The sequence below is a fragment of the Columba livia genome, chromosome 31 (genome assembly GCF_036013475.1).
Source record: "Columba livia isolate bColLiv1 breed racing homer chromosome 31, bColLiv1.pat.W.v2, whole genome shotgun sequence".
NCBI classification, from domain to species: Eukaryota; Metazoa; Chordata; class Aves; order Columbiformes; family Columbidae; genus Columba; species Columba livia.
In genome coordinates, this window is record NC_088632.1 from 165215 (window position 1) to 182378 (window position 17164).

Consider the following 17164-nt stretch of genomic DNA (forward strand, 5'->3'; position numbering starts at 1 on the left):
GACACAATGGGGGACAATTGGGGACATGGGGGTTGGGGACAATTGGGGCCATTGGGGACAATTGGGGCCATGGGGGGGTGGGGACATTGGGGACAATTGGGGACAATTGGGGGACATTGGGGACATTGGGACACAATGGGGACATTGGGGACATGGGGGGTGGGGACATTGGGGACAATTGGGGACAATTGGGGACATGGGGGGGACAAGGGACACATTGGGGACATTATGGGGACATGGGGGTTGGGGACACGGGGGACATTGGGACACAATGGGGACAGTTGGGGACATGGGGGGTGGGGACATTTGGGACACAATGGGGGACATTGGGGACAATTGGGGGCCATGGGGGTTGGGGACAATTGGGGACATTGGACACAATGGGGACAATTGGGGACATGGGGGTGGGGACATTGGGACAATTGGGGACAATTGGGGGACATTGGGGGACATGGGGGGACATGGGGGGTTGGGGACATTGGGGACACAATGGGGACATTGGGGACAATTGGGGGCCATGGGGGTTGGGGACAATTGGGGCCATTGGGGACACAATGGGGACAATTGGGGACATGGGGGGTGGGGACATAGGGGGACAATTGGGGACAATTGGGGGACATTGGGGGACATGGGGGGACAATGGACACAATGGGGACATTGGGGACATGGGGGTTGGGGACATTGGGGACAATTGGGGGACATTGGGAGACAATGGGGACATTATGGGACATGGGGGTTGGGGACACGGGGGACATTGGGGACACAATGGGGACAATTGGGGAACATGGGGGGTGGGGACATTGGGGACAATTGGGGACAATTGGGGGGACATTGGGGGGACATTGGGACACATTGGGGACATTGGGGACATGGGGGTGGGGACATTGGGGACAATTGGGGGACATGGGGGGACATTGGGGACATTATGGGGACATGGGGGTTGGGGACACGGGGGACATTGGGGACACAATGGGGACAATTGGGGAACATGGGGGGTGGGGACATTGGGGACAATTGGGGGACATGGGGGGACATTGGGGACAATTGGGGGCCATGGGGGTGGGGACATTGGGGACAATTGGGGGACATTGGGGACATGGGGACACAATGGGGACATTGGGGACATGGGGGGTGGGGACAATTGGGGCCGTTGGGGACACAATGGGGACAATTGGGGCCATGGGGGGGTGGGGCCATTGGGGCCAAGGGGCAGGTTGGGGACAAGGGACACGGGGGTGGGGACGCGGGGGTGGGGGACATTGGGACACGTTGGGGACAAGGGGCACGGGGTGGGGACAGGGGGGGTGGGGACATTGGGGACAATGGGGACAATGGGGACAATGGGGACAATGGGGACAATGGGGACAATGGGGACACTGTGGGGGGGGTTGGGGGACACTTTGGGGACCCCCGTGTGTCCCCCCAGGTGTCCCCATGGCTCTGTGGGTGCTGGTGGTGGCAGCGGCGCTGCTGGCGGGTCAGTGTCCACCCCCCCATTGTCACCCATTGTCACCCCATTGTCACCCCATTGTCACCCTATTGCCCCCCATTGTCCCCTATTGTCCCCCATTGTCACCCCATTGTCACCCTATTGTCACCCATTGTCTCCCATTATCCCCTATTGTCCCCCATTGTCCCCCATTGTCACCCATTGTCACCCCATTGTCACCCATTGTCAACCCTTTGTCACCCATTGTCACCCTATTGTCACCCATTGTCCCCCATTGTCCCCCAATTGTCACCAATTGTCACCCTATTGTCACCCCATTGTCCCCCATTGTCCCCCATTGTCACCCCATTGTCACCCATTGTCAACCCTTTGTCACCCATTGTCACCCTATTGTCACCCATTGTCACCAATTGTCACCCTATTGTCACCCCATTGTCCCCCATTGTCCCCCATTGTCCCCCATTGTCCCCCATTGTCACCCTATTGTCCCCCATTGTCACCCCATTGTCACCCATTGTCACCCTATTGTCACCCATTACCCCCATTGTCCCCCATTATCCCCTATTGTCACCCATTGTCAACCCTTTGTCACCCATTGTCGCCCACTGTCCCCCATTGTCCCCCATTGTCCCCCATTGTCACCCATTGTCACCCATTGTCACCCATTGTCACCCCATTGTCACCCCATTGTCCCCCATTGTCACCCGATTGTCACCCCATTGTCACCCCATTGCCCCCATTGTCACCCCATTGTCCCCCATTGTCCCCCATTGTCCCCCATTGTCACCTATTGTCACCCATTAACCCCCATTATCCCCATTGTCCCCCATTGTCCCCAATTGTCCCCCATTGTCCCCCATTGTCCCCCCATTGCCCCCATTGTCACCCCATTGCCCCCCATTGTCACCCCCATTGTCACCCATTGTCACCCATTGTCACCCCATTGTCCCCTATTGTCCCCATTGTCCCCCATTGTCCCCCATTATCCCCTATTGTCAACCCATTGTCCCCCATTAACCCCCATTGTCACCCCATTGTCACCCATTGTCCCCCATTATCCCCTATTTTCCACCCATTGTCACCCCATTGTCCCCATTGTCCCATTGTCCCCGTTGTCCCCATTGTCCCCAATGTCCCCATTGTCCCCATTATCCCCATTGTCCCCATTCTCCCCATCGCCCCCATTGTCCCCATTATCCCCAATATCCCCATTGTCCCCATTGTCCCATTGTCCCCATTATCCCCATTGTCCCCATTGTCCCATTGTCCCCATTGTCCCAATTGACCCCCATTATCCCCAATATCCCCATTGTCCCCATTGTCCCCATTGTCCCATTGTCCCCATTGACCCCCTTTGTTCCGCAGGTTGTGGGGCGGCCCCGCCCCCACCCCCAGCCCCTCCCCCGCCACCACCCTGCGCCCCTCCCCCCCTCCCAGCTTTTGGGGGTTCCTGGGGGGAGGGGCCAAGAACGCCACGCCCCCTTGGGGGGAGGGGAGCTGCTCCAGAGGCTGAGGTGAGGGGGGGGACCCCAAAATGGGGGGGGGGGGGGACCGGAAATGGGGGGGACCCCAATAATGGGGGGGACCCCAATAATGGGGGGGGACATTAAATCGGGGGGGACCCCAAAAATGGGGGGGGACCCCAAATAATGGGGGGACATTAAATGGGGGGGACCCCAATAATGGGGGGGGACCCCAATAATGGGGGGGACCCCAAAAATGGGGGGGGGGGACCGGAAATGGGGGGGACCCCAATAATGGGGGGGACCCCAATAATGGGCGGGACATTAAATGGGGGGGACCCCAATAATGGGGGGGATATTAAATGGGGGGGACATAGAATGGGGGGGACCCCAAAAATGGGGGGGACCCCATAATGGGGGGGACTGGAATGGGGGGACATAGAATGGGGGGGACCCTAAAAATGGGGGGGCATGAAGTGGGGGTCCCCATAGTGACTTGGGGGTCCCCCCATTGACCCCATAGACCCCATAGGGACCCATAGAGACCCATAGAGACCCATAGAGACCCATAGAGGACCATAGAGACCCCATAGAGACCCATAGGGACCCATAGAGACCCCATAGAGACCATAGAGACCCATAGAGACCCATAGAGACCATAGAGACCCATAGAGACCATAGACCCCATAGAGACCCATAGTGACCCATAGAGACCATAGAGACCCATAGAGACCCATAGAGACCATAGGGACCCATAGGGGACCCATAGAGACCCATTGACCCCATAGAGACCCATAGAGACCCATAGACCCCATAGCCCCTTGGCGCCCCCATAGCGACTTATGGGTCCCCCCACCAACTTATGGGTCCGCCCCCTAACCACCCCCCCCCCCTTTCCCTCCCCCACAGGCACAAACTGGTCACCGCTCTCCATGGGGCCCGGTGGGGCCGACCCGTGACGGCGCCGTGGGGCGATCTATGGGGCGATCTATGGGGCAGGGGGGCGGCGTACGGGGCGGAGGTTCGGGCGGCGCTGGAGCAGATGTGGGGCGATCTATGGGGCAATCTATGGGGCAGGGGGGGGGCGCTGGGCAGGCGGCCTGCGCCGGCGGCTCCTGCGCGATGGGGACGAGCTGAGACGCAAATGGGGGGCGGCCATGGGGGGCACTTGGGGGGCAGCCCCATAGATTGCCCCATAGGAGGCTTGAAATGGGGGGGGGGGATGGGGACCCCAAAATGTGTGGGGCAATGGGGGGGGTTTGGGCCCTTGAACCCCAATAAAGGAGCATGAGAGATGTGGGGTGTGTTGTGGGGCTGGGTGGGGGGGGACCCCGATATGTGGGGCTGGGGACCCCAATATGTGGGGGGGACCCCAATGTGTGGGGCTGGGGACCCCAATATATGGGGTGACATAGCAAAATATGGGGGGAACCCAATATATGGGGCTGGGGACCCAAAATATGGGGGGGGACCCCAAGATATGGGGCTGGGGACCCCAATATGTGGGGGGGGACCCCAATATGTGGGGCTGGACCCCAATATGTGGGGGCTGGGGACCCTAAATATGGGGCTGGACCCCAATATATGGGGCTGGGGACCCAAAATATGGGGGGGACCCCAATATTTGGGGCTGGACCCCAATATGTGGGGCTGGGGGGCCTGAATATGGGGGGGACCCCAATATATGGGGTTGACATAGCAAAATATGGGGGGGACCCCAATATGTGGGGCTGGGGACCCTAAATATAGGGGGGACCCCAATATATGGGACTGGGGGCCCTGAATATGGGGGGGACCCCAATATATGGGGCTGGGGACCCTAAATATGGGGGGGACCCAAGATATGGGGCTGGGGACCCTAAATGTGGGGGGACCCCAATATATGGGGCTGGGGGCCCAGAATATGGGAGGACCCCAATATATGGGGCTGGGGACCCCAATATATGGGGTGACATAGCAAAGTATGGGGGGGACCCCAATATATGGGGCTGGGGACCCTAAATACGGGGGGACCCCAATATGTGGGGCTGGACCCCAATATGTGGGGCTGGGGGGCCTGAATATGGGGGGGGACCCCAATACATGGGGCTGGGGACCCCAATATGTGGGGGGGGGACCCCAATATGTGGGGCTGGACCCCAATATATGGGGCTGTGGGGCCTGAATATGGGGGGGACCCCAATATATGGGGCTGGGGACCCTAAATATAGGGGGGATCCCAATATATGGGGCTGGACCCCAATATATGGGGCTGGGGACCCTAAATATGGGGGGGAACCCAAGATATGGGGCTGGACCCCAAGATATGGGGCTGGGGACCCTAAATATAGGGGGGACCCCAATATGTGGGGCTGGACCCCAATATATGGGGCTGGGGTCCTGAATATGGGGGGGACCCCAATATATGGGGCTGGGGACCCTAAATATAGGGGGGACCTAAGATATGGGGCTGGACCCCAATATATGGGGCTGGGGACTCTAAATATGGGGGGACCCCAATATGTGGGGCTGGACCCCAATATATGGGGCTGGACCTTAATATGTGGGGCTGGGGGCCCTGAAATATGGGGGGACCCCAATATATGGGGCTGGGGGACCCTATATATGGGGCTGGGGGGCCTAAATATGGGGGGGACCCCAATATGTGGGGCTGGACCCCAATATATGGGGCTGGAGACCCTATATATGGGGGGACCCCAAGATATGGGGACCCCTCCCCCCACTTTTCACCCCCAATTTCACCCCCCAATTCCGCCCCTCCCCCACCCCAAATTCCCCCCATCCCCCCCATTGTGACCCCCAAGTCCCGCCCCTCCCCCCCAATTACACCCCCAATTCCCGCCCCCTCCCCCCACCCCAATTTCCTACCCCTCCCCCCCATTTACACCCCCAATCCCGCCCCTCCCCCACCCCAAATTAACCCCCATCCCCCCACATTGTGACCCCCAAGTCCCGCCCCTCCCCCACCCCAAATTAAACCCCCATCCCCCCCCATTGTGACCCCCAAGTCCCGCCCCTCCCCCCCAATTACACCCCCAATTCCCGCCCCTCCCCACCCCAAATTACCCCCCATCCCCCCCCATTGTGACCCCCCAATTCCCGCCCCTCCCCCACCCCCAAATTTCTACCCCTCCCCCCCATATCCCCCCAATTCCGCCCCTCCCCCACCCCAAATTCCCCCATCCCCCCACATTGTGACCCCCAAGTCCCGCCCCTCCCCCACCCCAAATTAACCCCCATCCCCCCCATTGTGACCCCCAAATCCCGCCCCTCCCCCACCCCAAATTACCCCCATCCCCCCCATTGTGACCCCCAAATCCCGCCCCTCCCCCACCCCATATACCCCCAATTCCCGCCCCTCCCCACCCCAAATTAACCCCCATCCCCCCCATTGTGACCCCCCAAGTCCTGCCCCTCCCCCCCCATTACACCCCCAATTTCCCGCCCCTCCCCCACCCCAAATTCCCCCCATCCCCCCACATTGTGACCCCCAAATCCCGCCCCTCCCCCCCCAATTACACCCCCAATCCCGCCCCTCCCCCACCCCAAATTCCCCCCATCCCCCCCATTGTGACCCCCAAGTCCTGCCCCTCCCCCCCCAATTACACCCCCAATTCCGCCCCTCCCCCACCCAAATTCCCCCCATCCCCCCACATTGTGACCCCCAAATCCCGCCCCTCCCCCCCCAATTACACCCCCAATCCCGCCCCTCCCCCACCCCAAATTCCCCCCATCCCCCCCATTGTGACCCCCAATTCCCGCCCCTCCCCCACCCCAAATTCCCCCCATCCCCCCCATTGTGACCCCCAAGTCCCGCCCCTCCCCCCCAATTACACCCCCAATTCCGCCCCTCCCCCCACCCCAATTTCCTACCCCTCCCCCCCATTTACACCCCCAATCCCGCCCCTCCCCACCCCAAATTCCCCCCATCCCCCCACATTGTGACCCCCAAATCCCGCCCCTCCCCCCCCCCAAATTAACCCCCATCCCCCCCCATTGTGACCCCCAAGTCCCGCCCCTCCCCCCCAATTACACCCCCAATTCCCGCCCCTCCCCCACCCCAAATTAACCCCCATCCCCCCACATTGTGACCCCCAAATCCCGCCCCTCCCCCACCCCAATACCCCCAATTCCCGCCCTCCCCCCACCCCAATTTCCTACCCCTCCCCCCCATATCCCCCCCCAATTATGCCCCTCCCCCACCCCAAATTAACCCCCATCCCCCCACATTGTGACCCCCAAGTCCCGCCCCTCCCCCCCATTTACACCCCTAATTACCGCCCCTCCCCCACCCCAAATTAACCCCATCCCCCCCCACATTGTGACCCCCAAGTCCCGCCCCTCCCCCCCATTTACACTCCCAATTCCCGCCCCTCCCCCACCCCAAATTCCTACCCCTCCCCCATATCCCGCCCCCCAATCCGGCCCCTCCCCCCCCTCCCCCCCCCATACCGGCCCCTCCCCCCCCCCCGCCCCGTGGCCCCGAACTTTGCCCCCCCCGGCCCCTCCCCCCTCCCCCACCACCCCCATAAATGGCGGGAACGCGGCGGGGGGGGGAGGGGAAGAGCCAGAGCAACGGAACAGGTGGGAATGGGGGGGGGGGGCACCCCAAAAAATGGCGGGAAATGAGGGTGGGGGAGGGGGCTTGAACCCCTAAATGTGGGGGAGGGGAATTGGGGGTTTATGGGGGGGGGTTGAACCCCAAAAATGGCGGGAAAAGGGGGTGGGGGAGGGGCTTGGACCCCCAAAATGTGGGGGAGGGGAATTGGGGGTTTATGGGGGGGGGTTGAACCCCAAAAATGCGGGAAAAGGGGGAGGGGGAGGGGCTTGAACCCCCAAAATTTGGGGGAGGGGAATTGGGGGTTTATGGGGGGGGTTGAACCCCAAAATGGCGGGAAAAGGGGGTGGGGAGGGGCTTGAACCCAAAATGTGGGGGAGGGGAATTGGGGGTTATGGGCGGGGGGTTGAACCCCAAAAATGGCAGGAAAAGGGGGTGGGGGAGGGGCTTGAACCCCTAAATGTGGGGGAGGGGAATTGGGGGTTTATGGGGGGGGTTGAACCCCAAAAATGGCGGGAAAAGGGGGTGGGGGAGGGGCTTGAACCCCTAAATGTGGGGAGGGGAATTGGGGGTTTATGGGGGGGGGGTTTGAACCCCAAAAATGGCGGGAAAAGGGGGTGGGGGAGGGGCTTGAACCCCAAAATGTGGGGGAGGGGAATTGGGGGTTTATGGGGGGGGGTTGAACCCCAAAAATGGCGGAAAAGGGGGTGGGGGAGGGGCTTGAACCCCAAAATGTGGGGGAGGGGAATTGGGGGATTATGGGGGGGGGTTGAACCCCAAAAATGGCGGGAAAAGGGGGTGGGGGAGGGGCTTGAACCCCAAAATGTGGGGGAGGGGAATTGGGGGTTTATGGGGGGGGTTGAACCCCAAAAATGGCGGAAAAGGGGGAGGGGATTTGGGGACCCCCCCCATTGATTTTGGGGTCCCCCCATAGGACAAACATGGCCGGGGGTTCCCCCAAAATGTTTGGGGTGCTGCTGCCTGTTGCTGATATGGGACGGTGAGACCCCCAAATTGACCCCCATAGACCCCCATATTGACCCCTATGGGACCCCCATATTGACCCCTATGGGACCCCCAAATTGACCCCTAGACCCCCATATTGACCCCTATGGGACCCCAAATTGACCCCTATGGGACCCCCATGTTGACCCCTAGACCCCCATAATGACCCCTATGGAACCCCAAATTGACCCCCATAGACCCCCATATGGACCTTATGGGACCCCAAATTGACCCCTAGACCCCCATATTGACCCCTATGGGACCCCCATATTGACCCCTAGACCCCCATATTGACCCTATGGGACCCCAAATTGACCCCCATAGACCCCCATATTGATCCCTATGGGACCCCAAATTGACCCCTAGACCCCCATATTGACCCCTATAGGACCCCCATATTGACCCCTAAGACCCCCCATATGGACCCCTATGGGACCCCCCATATTGACCCCCTAGACCCCTATATTGACCCCTAGACCCCCATATTGACCCCTATGGGACCCCAAATTGACCCCTAGACCCCCATATGGACCCCTATGGGACCCCAAATTGCCCCCTAGACCCCCATATTGACCCCATAGACCCCCATATTGACCCCTATGGGACCCCAAATTGACCCCTAGACCCACATATTGACCCCTATGGGACCCCAAATTGACCCCTTAGACCCCCATATTGACCCTATGGGACCTCATATTGACCCCTTGGGACCCCATATTGACCCCCATAGACCCCCATATTGACCCCTAGATCCCCATATTGACTCCCATAGAGCCCCATATTGACCCCTTGGGACCCCAAATTGACCCCCAGACCCCCATATTGACCCCTAGACCCCCATAATGACCCCTATGGGACCCCAAATTGACCCCTAGACCCCCATATTGACCCCTATGGGACCCCAAATTGACCCCTAGACCCCCATATTGACCCCTATGGGGCCCCAAATTGACCCCCTAGACCCCCATATTGACCCCTATGGGGCCCCAAATTGACCCCTATGGGACCCCAAATTGACCCCTAGACCCCCATATTGACCCCTATGGGACCCCCATATTGACCCCTATGGGACCCCCATATTGACCCCTAGACCCCCATATTGACCCTATGGGACCCCCAAATTGACCCTATGGGACCCCCATATTGACCCCCAGACCCCCACATTGACCCCTATGGGACCCAAATTGACCCCCATAGACCCCCATATTGACCCCCAGACCCCCATATTGACCCCTATGGGACCCCAAATTGACCCCCATAGACCCCCATATTGACCCCCATAGACCCCCAAATTGACCCTATGGGACCCCCATATTGACCCCATAGACCCCCATATTGACACCCAGACCCCCAAATTGACCCCCATAGACCCCCATATTGACCCCTATGGGACCCCCATATTGACCCCTAGACCCCCATATTGACCCCTATGGGACCCCAAATTGACCCCTAGACCCCCATATTGACCCCTATGGGACCCCCATATTGACCCTATGGGACCCCAAATTGACCCTATGGGACCCCATATTGACCCCATAGACCCCCACATTGACCCCTATGGGACCCCAAATTGACCCATAGACCCCCATATTGACCCCTTGGGACCCCAAATTGACCCCCAGACCCCCATATTGACCCCAATGGGAACCCCAATATTAGCCCTATGGGACCCCCATATGGCCCTCCCCGCCCCTCCCCCCCACGTGACCTTGGCCCCTCCCCCCGCAGCTGCTGGCGCCGCCCCCTCGGCCCCTCCCCCCCCCGACAGCCCCTCCCCCCTGTGGGGGCTCCTGGGGGACGTGGGGGGGGCGACCCGGGAGCTGTGGGGCAAGATCGGGGTGTCCAGCGCCCCCCAGAGGCTGCGGTGAGAATGGGGACATGGGGACAATGGGGACAATGGGGACAATGGGGGATATGGGGACAATGGGGACAATGGGGGGACATGGGGACAATGGGACAATGGGGGCAATGGGACAATGGGGGACATGGGGACAATGGGGGGATATGGGGACAATGGGGGACATGGGGACAATGGGGGATATGGGGACAATGGGGACAATGGGGACAATGGGGGGATATGGGGATATGGGGACAATGGGGGCATATGGGGACATTGGGGGACATGGGGGCAATGGGGACAATGGGGGATATGGGGACAATGGGGACAATGGGGACAATGGGGACAATGGGGACAATGGGGGATATGGGGACAATGGGGACAATGGGGGGATAATGGGGCCAGGGGGACAATGGGGACAATGGGGGGACATGGGGACAATGGGGGGATATGGGGACACTGGGGGTGATGGGGACAATGGGGGGATATGGGGACAATGGGGGATATGGGGACAATGGGGACAATGGGGACAATGGAGACAATGGGGACAATGGGGGGATATGGGGACAATGGGGACAATGGGGACAATGGGGATATGGGACAATGGGGACAATGGGGACAATGGGGGGATATGGGGACAATGGGGACAATGGGGATATGGGGGGATGGGGGGGTTATGGGGGTATATGGGGACAGGGGGACAATGGGGAACAATGGGGACAATGGGGATATGGGGGACAATGGGGGGATATGGGGACATTGGGACAATGGGGGACAATGGGGACATGGGGACAATGGGGGGATATGGGGACACTGGGGGTGATGGGGACAATGGGGGAATATGGGGGGACAATGGGGGGATATGGGGACAATGGGGACAAAGGGGACATGGGGATATGGGGACAATGGGGATATGGGGGGATATGAGGATATGGGTGGGATATGGGGACATTGGGGCCAATGGGGGGACATTGGGGACAATGGCGGGATATGGGGTGACATGGGGACAATGGGGGGACATGGTGGTGCCACCTCTGTCCCCATCACCCCCATTGTCCCCAATGTCCCCATTGTCCCCATTGTCCCCAATGTCCCCATTGCCCCCATCACCCCCAATGTCCCCATTGTCCCCAATGTCCCCATTGTCCCCAATGTCCCCATTGTCCCCAATGTCCCCATTGTCCCCATCGCCCCCAATGTCCCCCATTGTCCCCATCACCCCCATCACCCCCATTGTCCCCATCGCCCCCAATGTCCCCATTGTCCCCATTGACCCTATTGTCCCCAATGTCCCCATTGTCCCCATTGCCCCCATCACCCCCAATGTCCCCATTGTCCCCATCGCCCCCAATGTCCCCATCACCCCCAATGTCCCCATTGCCCCCAATGTCCCCATCGCCCCCATTGTCCCCATCGCCCCCAATGTCCCCATTGTCCCCATCACCCCCATTGCCCCCATTGTCCCCATCGCCCCCATTGTCCCCATCACCCCCAATGTCCCCATTGCCCCCAATGTCCCCATTGTCCCCATCGCCCCCATTGTCCCCATCGCCCCCAATGTCCCCATTGCCCCCATTGCCCCCAATGTCCCCATTGCCCCCATCGCCCCCATTGTCCCCATCGCCCCCAATGTCCCCATTGTCCCCATCGACCCTATTGTCCCCAATGTCCCCATTGTCCCCAGTGACGCCTACGACCGCGGCACCTCGGCCGTCCTGACCTACACGGGCATCCTGAGCGACCAGCTCTACCATTGGTGGCAGGGGGACCAGTGACCCCCAAAATGGGGGGGGGTCCCCCTTGTCACCCCCCTTGTCACCCCCCTTGTCACCCCCCTTGTCACCCCCCTTGTCACCCCCCCATTGGTGTCACCCCCCCATTGGTGTCACATCCCCCAGTAAAGGTGCTGGTGGCCTCCAAATGGTGGGTGCTGTGCTTGGGGGGGGGGTGGGGACCAGTATGGACCAGTATAGACCCATATAGACCCATATAGACCAGTATGGATGAGCATAGACCAGTATGGACCAGTATGGACCAGTATAGACCAGTGTAGACCCATATAGACCAGTATGGATGAGCATGGACCAGTATAGACCAGTATAGACCCATATAGACCAGTATGGATGAGCATAGACCAGTATGGACCAGTATAGACCCATATAGACCAGTATAAATCACTATAGACCAGTATGGATGAGCATAGACCAGTATGGACCAGTACAGACCAGTATAAACCAGTATGGACCAGTATTCTGGGTCCCTCTCGAACTCCTGGGTCCATCCCCGAACTCCTGGGTCCCTCCCTGAACTCCTGGGTCCCTCCCCGAACTCCTGGGTCCCCTCCCGAACTCCTGGGTCCCTCCCGAACTCCTGGGTCCCTCCCGAACTCCTGGGTCCATCCCCGAACTCCTGGGTCCCCTCCCGAACTCCTGGGTCCATCCCCGAACTCCTGGGTCCCCTCCCGAACTCCTGGGTCCCCTCTCAGTCGTGGCGCCCCCTAGCGGGGATCTCCCCCCACTCTTATGGGGGCGGGGGGGGGGGGTGGGGGGGTGGAGGGGAAGCCCTTAAAGGGCCAGCGCCCTCTTTCTTTGGGGAGGGGGCGGGGGAGCTGCACTTCTGCAAACGGCTCCGATGACGTCATGCGGGGGCGAACCCAGGTGTTCGGGAGGGACCCAGGCGTCCGAGGGGGACCCCGGAGTTCGGGGGGACCCAGGAGTTTGTGAGGGACCCAGGAGTTCAGGGAGGGACCCAGGAGTTCCGGGAGGGGACCCAGGAGTTCGGGAGGGACCCAGGAGTTCGGGAGGGGACCCAGGAGTTTGTGAGGGACCCAGGAGTTCAGGGAGGGACCCAGGAGTTCGGGAGGGTCCCAGGCGTTCGGGAGGGGACCAGGAGTTCGGGAGGGGACCCAGGAGTTCGGGAGGGACCCAGGAGTTCGGGAGGGGACCCAGGAGTTCGGGAGGGGACCCAGGAGTTCCGGGAGGGGACCCAGGCGTCCGGGGCGGAGTCCCCAGGAGTTCGGGAGGGGACCCAGGAGTTCGGGAGGGGACCCAGGCGTCCGGGAGGGACCCAGGCATCCTGCGGGGGAACCCAGGCGTCCGAGAGCCTGTGACACACCTTCCCCCCCCCACCCCCGCAGCGCGAGGGGACCCAGGCGTCCGGGTGTCACCGCTCCACCCCCGCACCCCCCTCTCACAGGGGACCCAGGCGTCCGGGGGAAGCCCTATAGGCGGCCTATAGGTGGCCCTAAGCCCCGCCCCCCCCAAGCTCCGCCTCCCCCCATATAACGGTCCCCGCTCCCTCCCCCGCCCCATTGCCGAGCGGCCCCATAGCGGGATGCGCCCCCACAGAGGTACGCGGGCCCTTTAAGGGGAAAAGAGGGGACACTGGCCCTTTAAGGGGGGTCTGAGGGACGCTGGCCCTTTAAGAGACCTGATAGAGGGGACACTGGCCCTTTAAGAGACCCGGGAGGGTGGACGCTGGCCCTTTAAGAAGCCTTTTGGGGGGGTTGCTGGCCCTTTAAGAGGGATGCGCGGCGCCTTTAAGAGGAAGCCGGAGGGGGGTGAGGGCTCTTTAAGGGGTTGGGGGGGTGGTCCCGAACTCCTGGGTCCCCTCCTGAGCTTCTGGGTCCCCCCCGAACGCCTGGGTCCCCTCCCCGAACGCCTGGGTCCGTCCTGAACTCCTGGGTCCCTCCCCGAACTCCTGGGTCCCTCCTGGACTCCTGAGTCTCTCCCCGAACTCCTGGGTCCCTCCCCGAACTCCTGGGTCCCTCCTGGACTCCTGGGTCCCTCCCCGGACGCCTGGGTCCCTCCCGAACTCCTGGGTCCCTCCCGGAACTCCTGGGTCCCCCCCGAACTCCTGGGTCCCTCCCGGACTCCTGGGTCCCTCCCGGACGCCTGGGTCCCTCCAGGAACTCCGGGGTCCCTCCCGGACGCCTGGGTCCCTCCCGGACGCCTGGGTTCCCCGACTCGTGGGGGGGTCCCCGGGGGAGGGGATGGAGTGGGCGAGGCCTGAGCCGGGACGGGCGATGACGTAGTGGGAATCCCCGTGACGTAGCAGCGGGGGATTCCACGCTCTGCTCCGCTGCTCCGCCCGCCCACGCCGGGGAACCCAGGAGTCCGGGGGCGGGACCCAGGAGTTCGGGGGGGCACCCAGGATATTTGGGGGGGACCCAGGAGTTCGGGAGGGACCCAGGAGTTCGGGAGGGGACCCAGAAGTTCGGGGAGGGACCCAGGAGATCGGGAGGGAACCCAGGAGATCGGGAGGGACCCAGGAGTCCTGGAGGGGACCCAGGAGTTCGGGGGGGACCCAGGAGTTCGGGAAGGACCCAGGAGTTCGGGAGGGGGACCCAGGCGTTCGGAGGGGACCCAGGCGTTCGGAGGGGACCCAGGCGTCCGGGAGTGGACCCAGGAGTTCGGGGGGGGACCCAGGAGTTCAGGATGGACCCAGGCGTTCGGAAGGGACCCAGGCGTCCGGGAGCGGACCCAGGAGTTCGGGGGGGGACCCAGGCGTTCGGAGGGGACCCAGGCGTTCGGAAGGGACCCAGGCGTCCGGGAGTGCACCCAGGAGTTCGGGGGGGGGACCGAGGAGTTCGGGGAGGGACCCAGGAGTTCAGGATGGACCCAGGAGTTCGGGAGGGGGACCCAGGCGTTCAGAGGGGACCCAGGCATCCGGGTGACCCTCCCCACCCCCCAGGCGGCCGCCCCCCCTCGTCCCCCCCCCAGACGGTGAAGCAGATGCTGAAAGTGCTGAGGCAGCAACGGAGTGGGGGGGGGAGACCCCCGGTGAGTGCCCCTCCCCCTCCCCCCCACCCCCCCCCCACCTTCCCCGGGGGACCCAGGCGTCCGGGGGATTCCCCATTCCACCCCCTTCACCCGGACGCCTGGGTCCATTCCCCCGCTTCCTCCCCTATTATGTGTGTCCCCCTCCCCCCACCCCGCTGATCTCAACCCCTCCCCCCAGGGTCTGGCTGCGGCCGCCCCGCCCCCCCTGGCTGGTGAGTGACCTTTGACCCCGTCCCCATTGTCCCCATATCCCCATTGTCCCCCATTGTCCCCCATTGTCCCCATGTCCCCATATCCCCATATCCCCATATCCCCATATTGTCCCCATATTGTCCCCATTGTCCCCCATTGTCCCCCATTGTCCCCCATTGTCCCCCATTGTCCCCCATTGTCCCCATGTCCCCATGTCCCCATTGTCCCCCATTGTCCCCCATTGTCCCCCATTGTCCCCATGTCCCCCATTGTCCCCCATTGTCCCCATTGTCCCCCATTGTCCCCATGTCCCCATATCCCCATATCCCCATATCCCCATATTGTCCCCATATTGTCCCCATTGTCCCCATTGTCCCCCATTGTCCCCCATTGTCCCCATGTCCCCCATTGTCCCCCATTGTCCCCCATTGTCCCCATTGTCCCCCATTGTCCCCCATTGTCCCTATGTCCCCATGTCCCCATTATCCCCATTATCCCCATTGTCCCCATGTCCAAATGTTCCCATTGTCCCCTATTGTCCCCATTATCCCCATATCCCCATTGTCCCCCATTGTCCCCCATTGTCCCCATTGTCCCCATTGTCCCCATGTCCCCATGTTCCCATTGTCCCCCATTGTCCCCCATTGTCCCCATATCCCCATATCCCCATATCCCCATTGTCCCCCATTGTCCCCTATTGTCCCCATGTCCCCATTATCCCCATATCCCCATTGTCCCCTATTGTCCCCATTGTCCCCCATTGTCCCCATATGCCCCTGTCCCCATTGTCCCCCATTGTCCCCCTGTCAGCATGTCCCCATTGTCCCCCATTGTCCCCCATTGTCCCCCATTGTCCCCCATTGTCCCCCATTGTCCCCATATCCCCATTGTCCCCCATTGTCCCCATTGTCCCCATATCCCCATTGTCCCCCATTGTCCCCCATTGTCCCCATGTCCCCATTATCCCCATTGTCCCCCATTGTCCCCCATTGTCCCCCATTGTCCCCATATCCCCTATTGTCCCCATTGTCCCCATTGTCCCCATTGTCCCCCATTGTCCCCCATTGTCCCCATATGCCCCTGTCCCCCATTGTCCCCCATTGTCACCCTGTCAGCATATCCCCATTGTCCCCCCATTGTCCCCCATTGTCCCCCATTGTCCCCCATTGTCCCCCTTGTCCCCCCATAGTCCCCCATAGTCCCCCATGTCCCCCATTGTCCCCCATTGTCCCCCATTGTCCCCATATCCCCATTGTCCCCATGTTCCCATTGTCCCCCATTGTCCCCCATTGTCCCCATGTCCCCAATGTCCCCCCAGGTGCCGCAGGCCCATCATCTTCTGCCCCATGGCCCGGCCCCCCCCCTCTGCCCCCCACCTCTTGTGGGGCGCCCCCTGTGCCCCATCTTGGCCCTGGGGGGGCCTATGGGGGGGGACCCCCCAGTTTGGGGGGCTGCCAGGTGAGTTGGGACATGGGGGGTGGCAACAGAGGGTCAATGGGGGTCAATGGGGGCAACAGAGGGTCAATGGGGGTCAATGGGGGTCAATGGGGGCAATGGGGGGCAGTGGGAGCAATGGGGGTCAATGGGGGTCAATGGGGGCAACAGGGGGTCAATGGGGTTCAATGGGTGCAAGGGGGAGTCAATAGGGGGCAATGGGGTCAATGGGGGCAATGGGGGGCAGCGGGAGCAATGGGGGTCAATGGGGGGCAACAGGGGGTCAATGGGGTCAATGGCGGTTGATGGGGGGCAACAGGGGGTCAATGGGGTCAACGGGGATCAATGGGATTCAATGGGGTCAGTGGGGATCAATGGGGTTCAACAGGGGTCAATGGGGGACCAATGGGGTGCAACTGGGGGCCAATGGGGTTTAACAGGCAC

General features: G+C 61.5%; 2 protein-coding genes across 6 annotated transcripts in view; both read left to right on the forward strand.

Annotated features, from left to right (window-relative positions):
* Nucleotides 1-7422: 7422 nt before the first annotated feature.
* LOC135576834 (apolipoprotein C-II-like) lies at nucleotides 7423-12180 on the forward strand. The gene is made up of 4 exons (XM_065044007.1): nucleotides 7423-7497; nucleotides 8406-8471; nucleotides 10205-10340; nucleotides 11998-12180. The coding sequence occupies exons 1-4, from the start codon at nucleotides 7446-7448 to the stop codon at nucleotides 12086-12088; spliced, it is 345 nt and encodes a 114-aa protein (XP_064900079.1). The 5' UTR covers nucleotides 7423-7445; the 3' UTR covers nucleotides 12089-12180.
* A 1138-nt stretch (nucleotides 12181-13318) lies between these two features.
* NFKBID (NFKB inhibitor delta) overlaps nucleotides 13319-17164 on the forward strand; it is a 28482-nt gene continuing 24636 nt past the window's right edge. For 3 of the 5 annotated variants that reach the window (XM_065043991.1, XM_065043990.1, XM_065043992.1), the window contains exons 1-3: nucleotides 14824-15094; nucleotides 15273-15306; nucleotides 16605-16744. In XM_065043991.1, the coding sequence (XP_064900063.1) occupies nucleotides 14927-15094; nucleotides 15273-15306; nucleotides 16605-16744 (342 nt within the window). In that variant the 5' untranslated portion in view covers nucleotides 14824-14926. Of the gene's footprint in view, nucleotides 13663-14823; nucleotides 15095-15272; nucleotides 15307-16604; nucleotides 16745-17164 lie in introns of those variants that run through there. The other 2 variants (XM_065043993.1, XM_065043989.1) reach the window with 2 other exon arrangements.

Bases quoted from the DNA above. Each gene is read 5' to 3' on its own strand.
- LOC135576834 (XM_065044007.1), top strand. From the start codon at position 7,446: ATGGCGGGAACGCGGCGGGGGGGGGAGGGGAAGAGCCAGAGCAACGGA. The intron at 7,498-8,405 runs GTGGGAATGGGG...GTCCCCCCATAG, and splicing joins GAGCCAGAGCAACGGAACAG to GACAAACATGGCCGGGGGTT. The intron at 10,341-11,997 runs GTGAGAATGGGG...CATTGTCCCCAG, and splicing joins AGCGCCCCCCAGAGGCTGCG to TGACGCCTACGACCGCGGCA.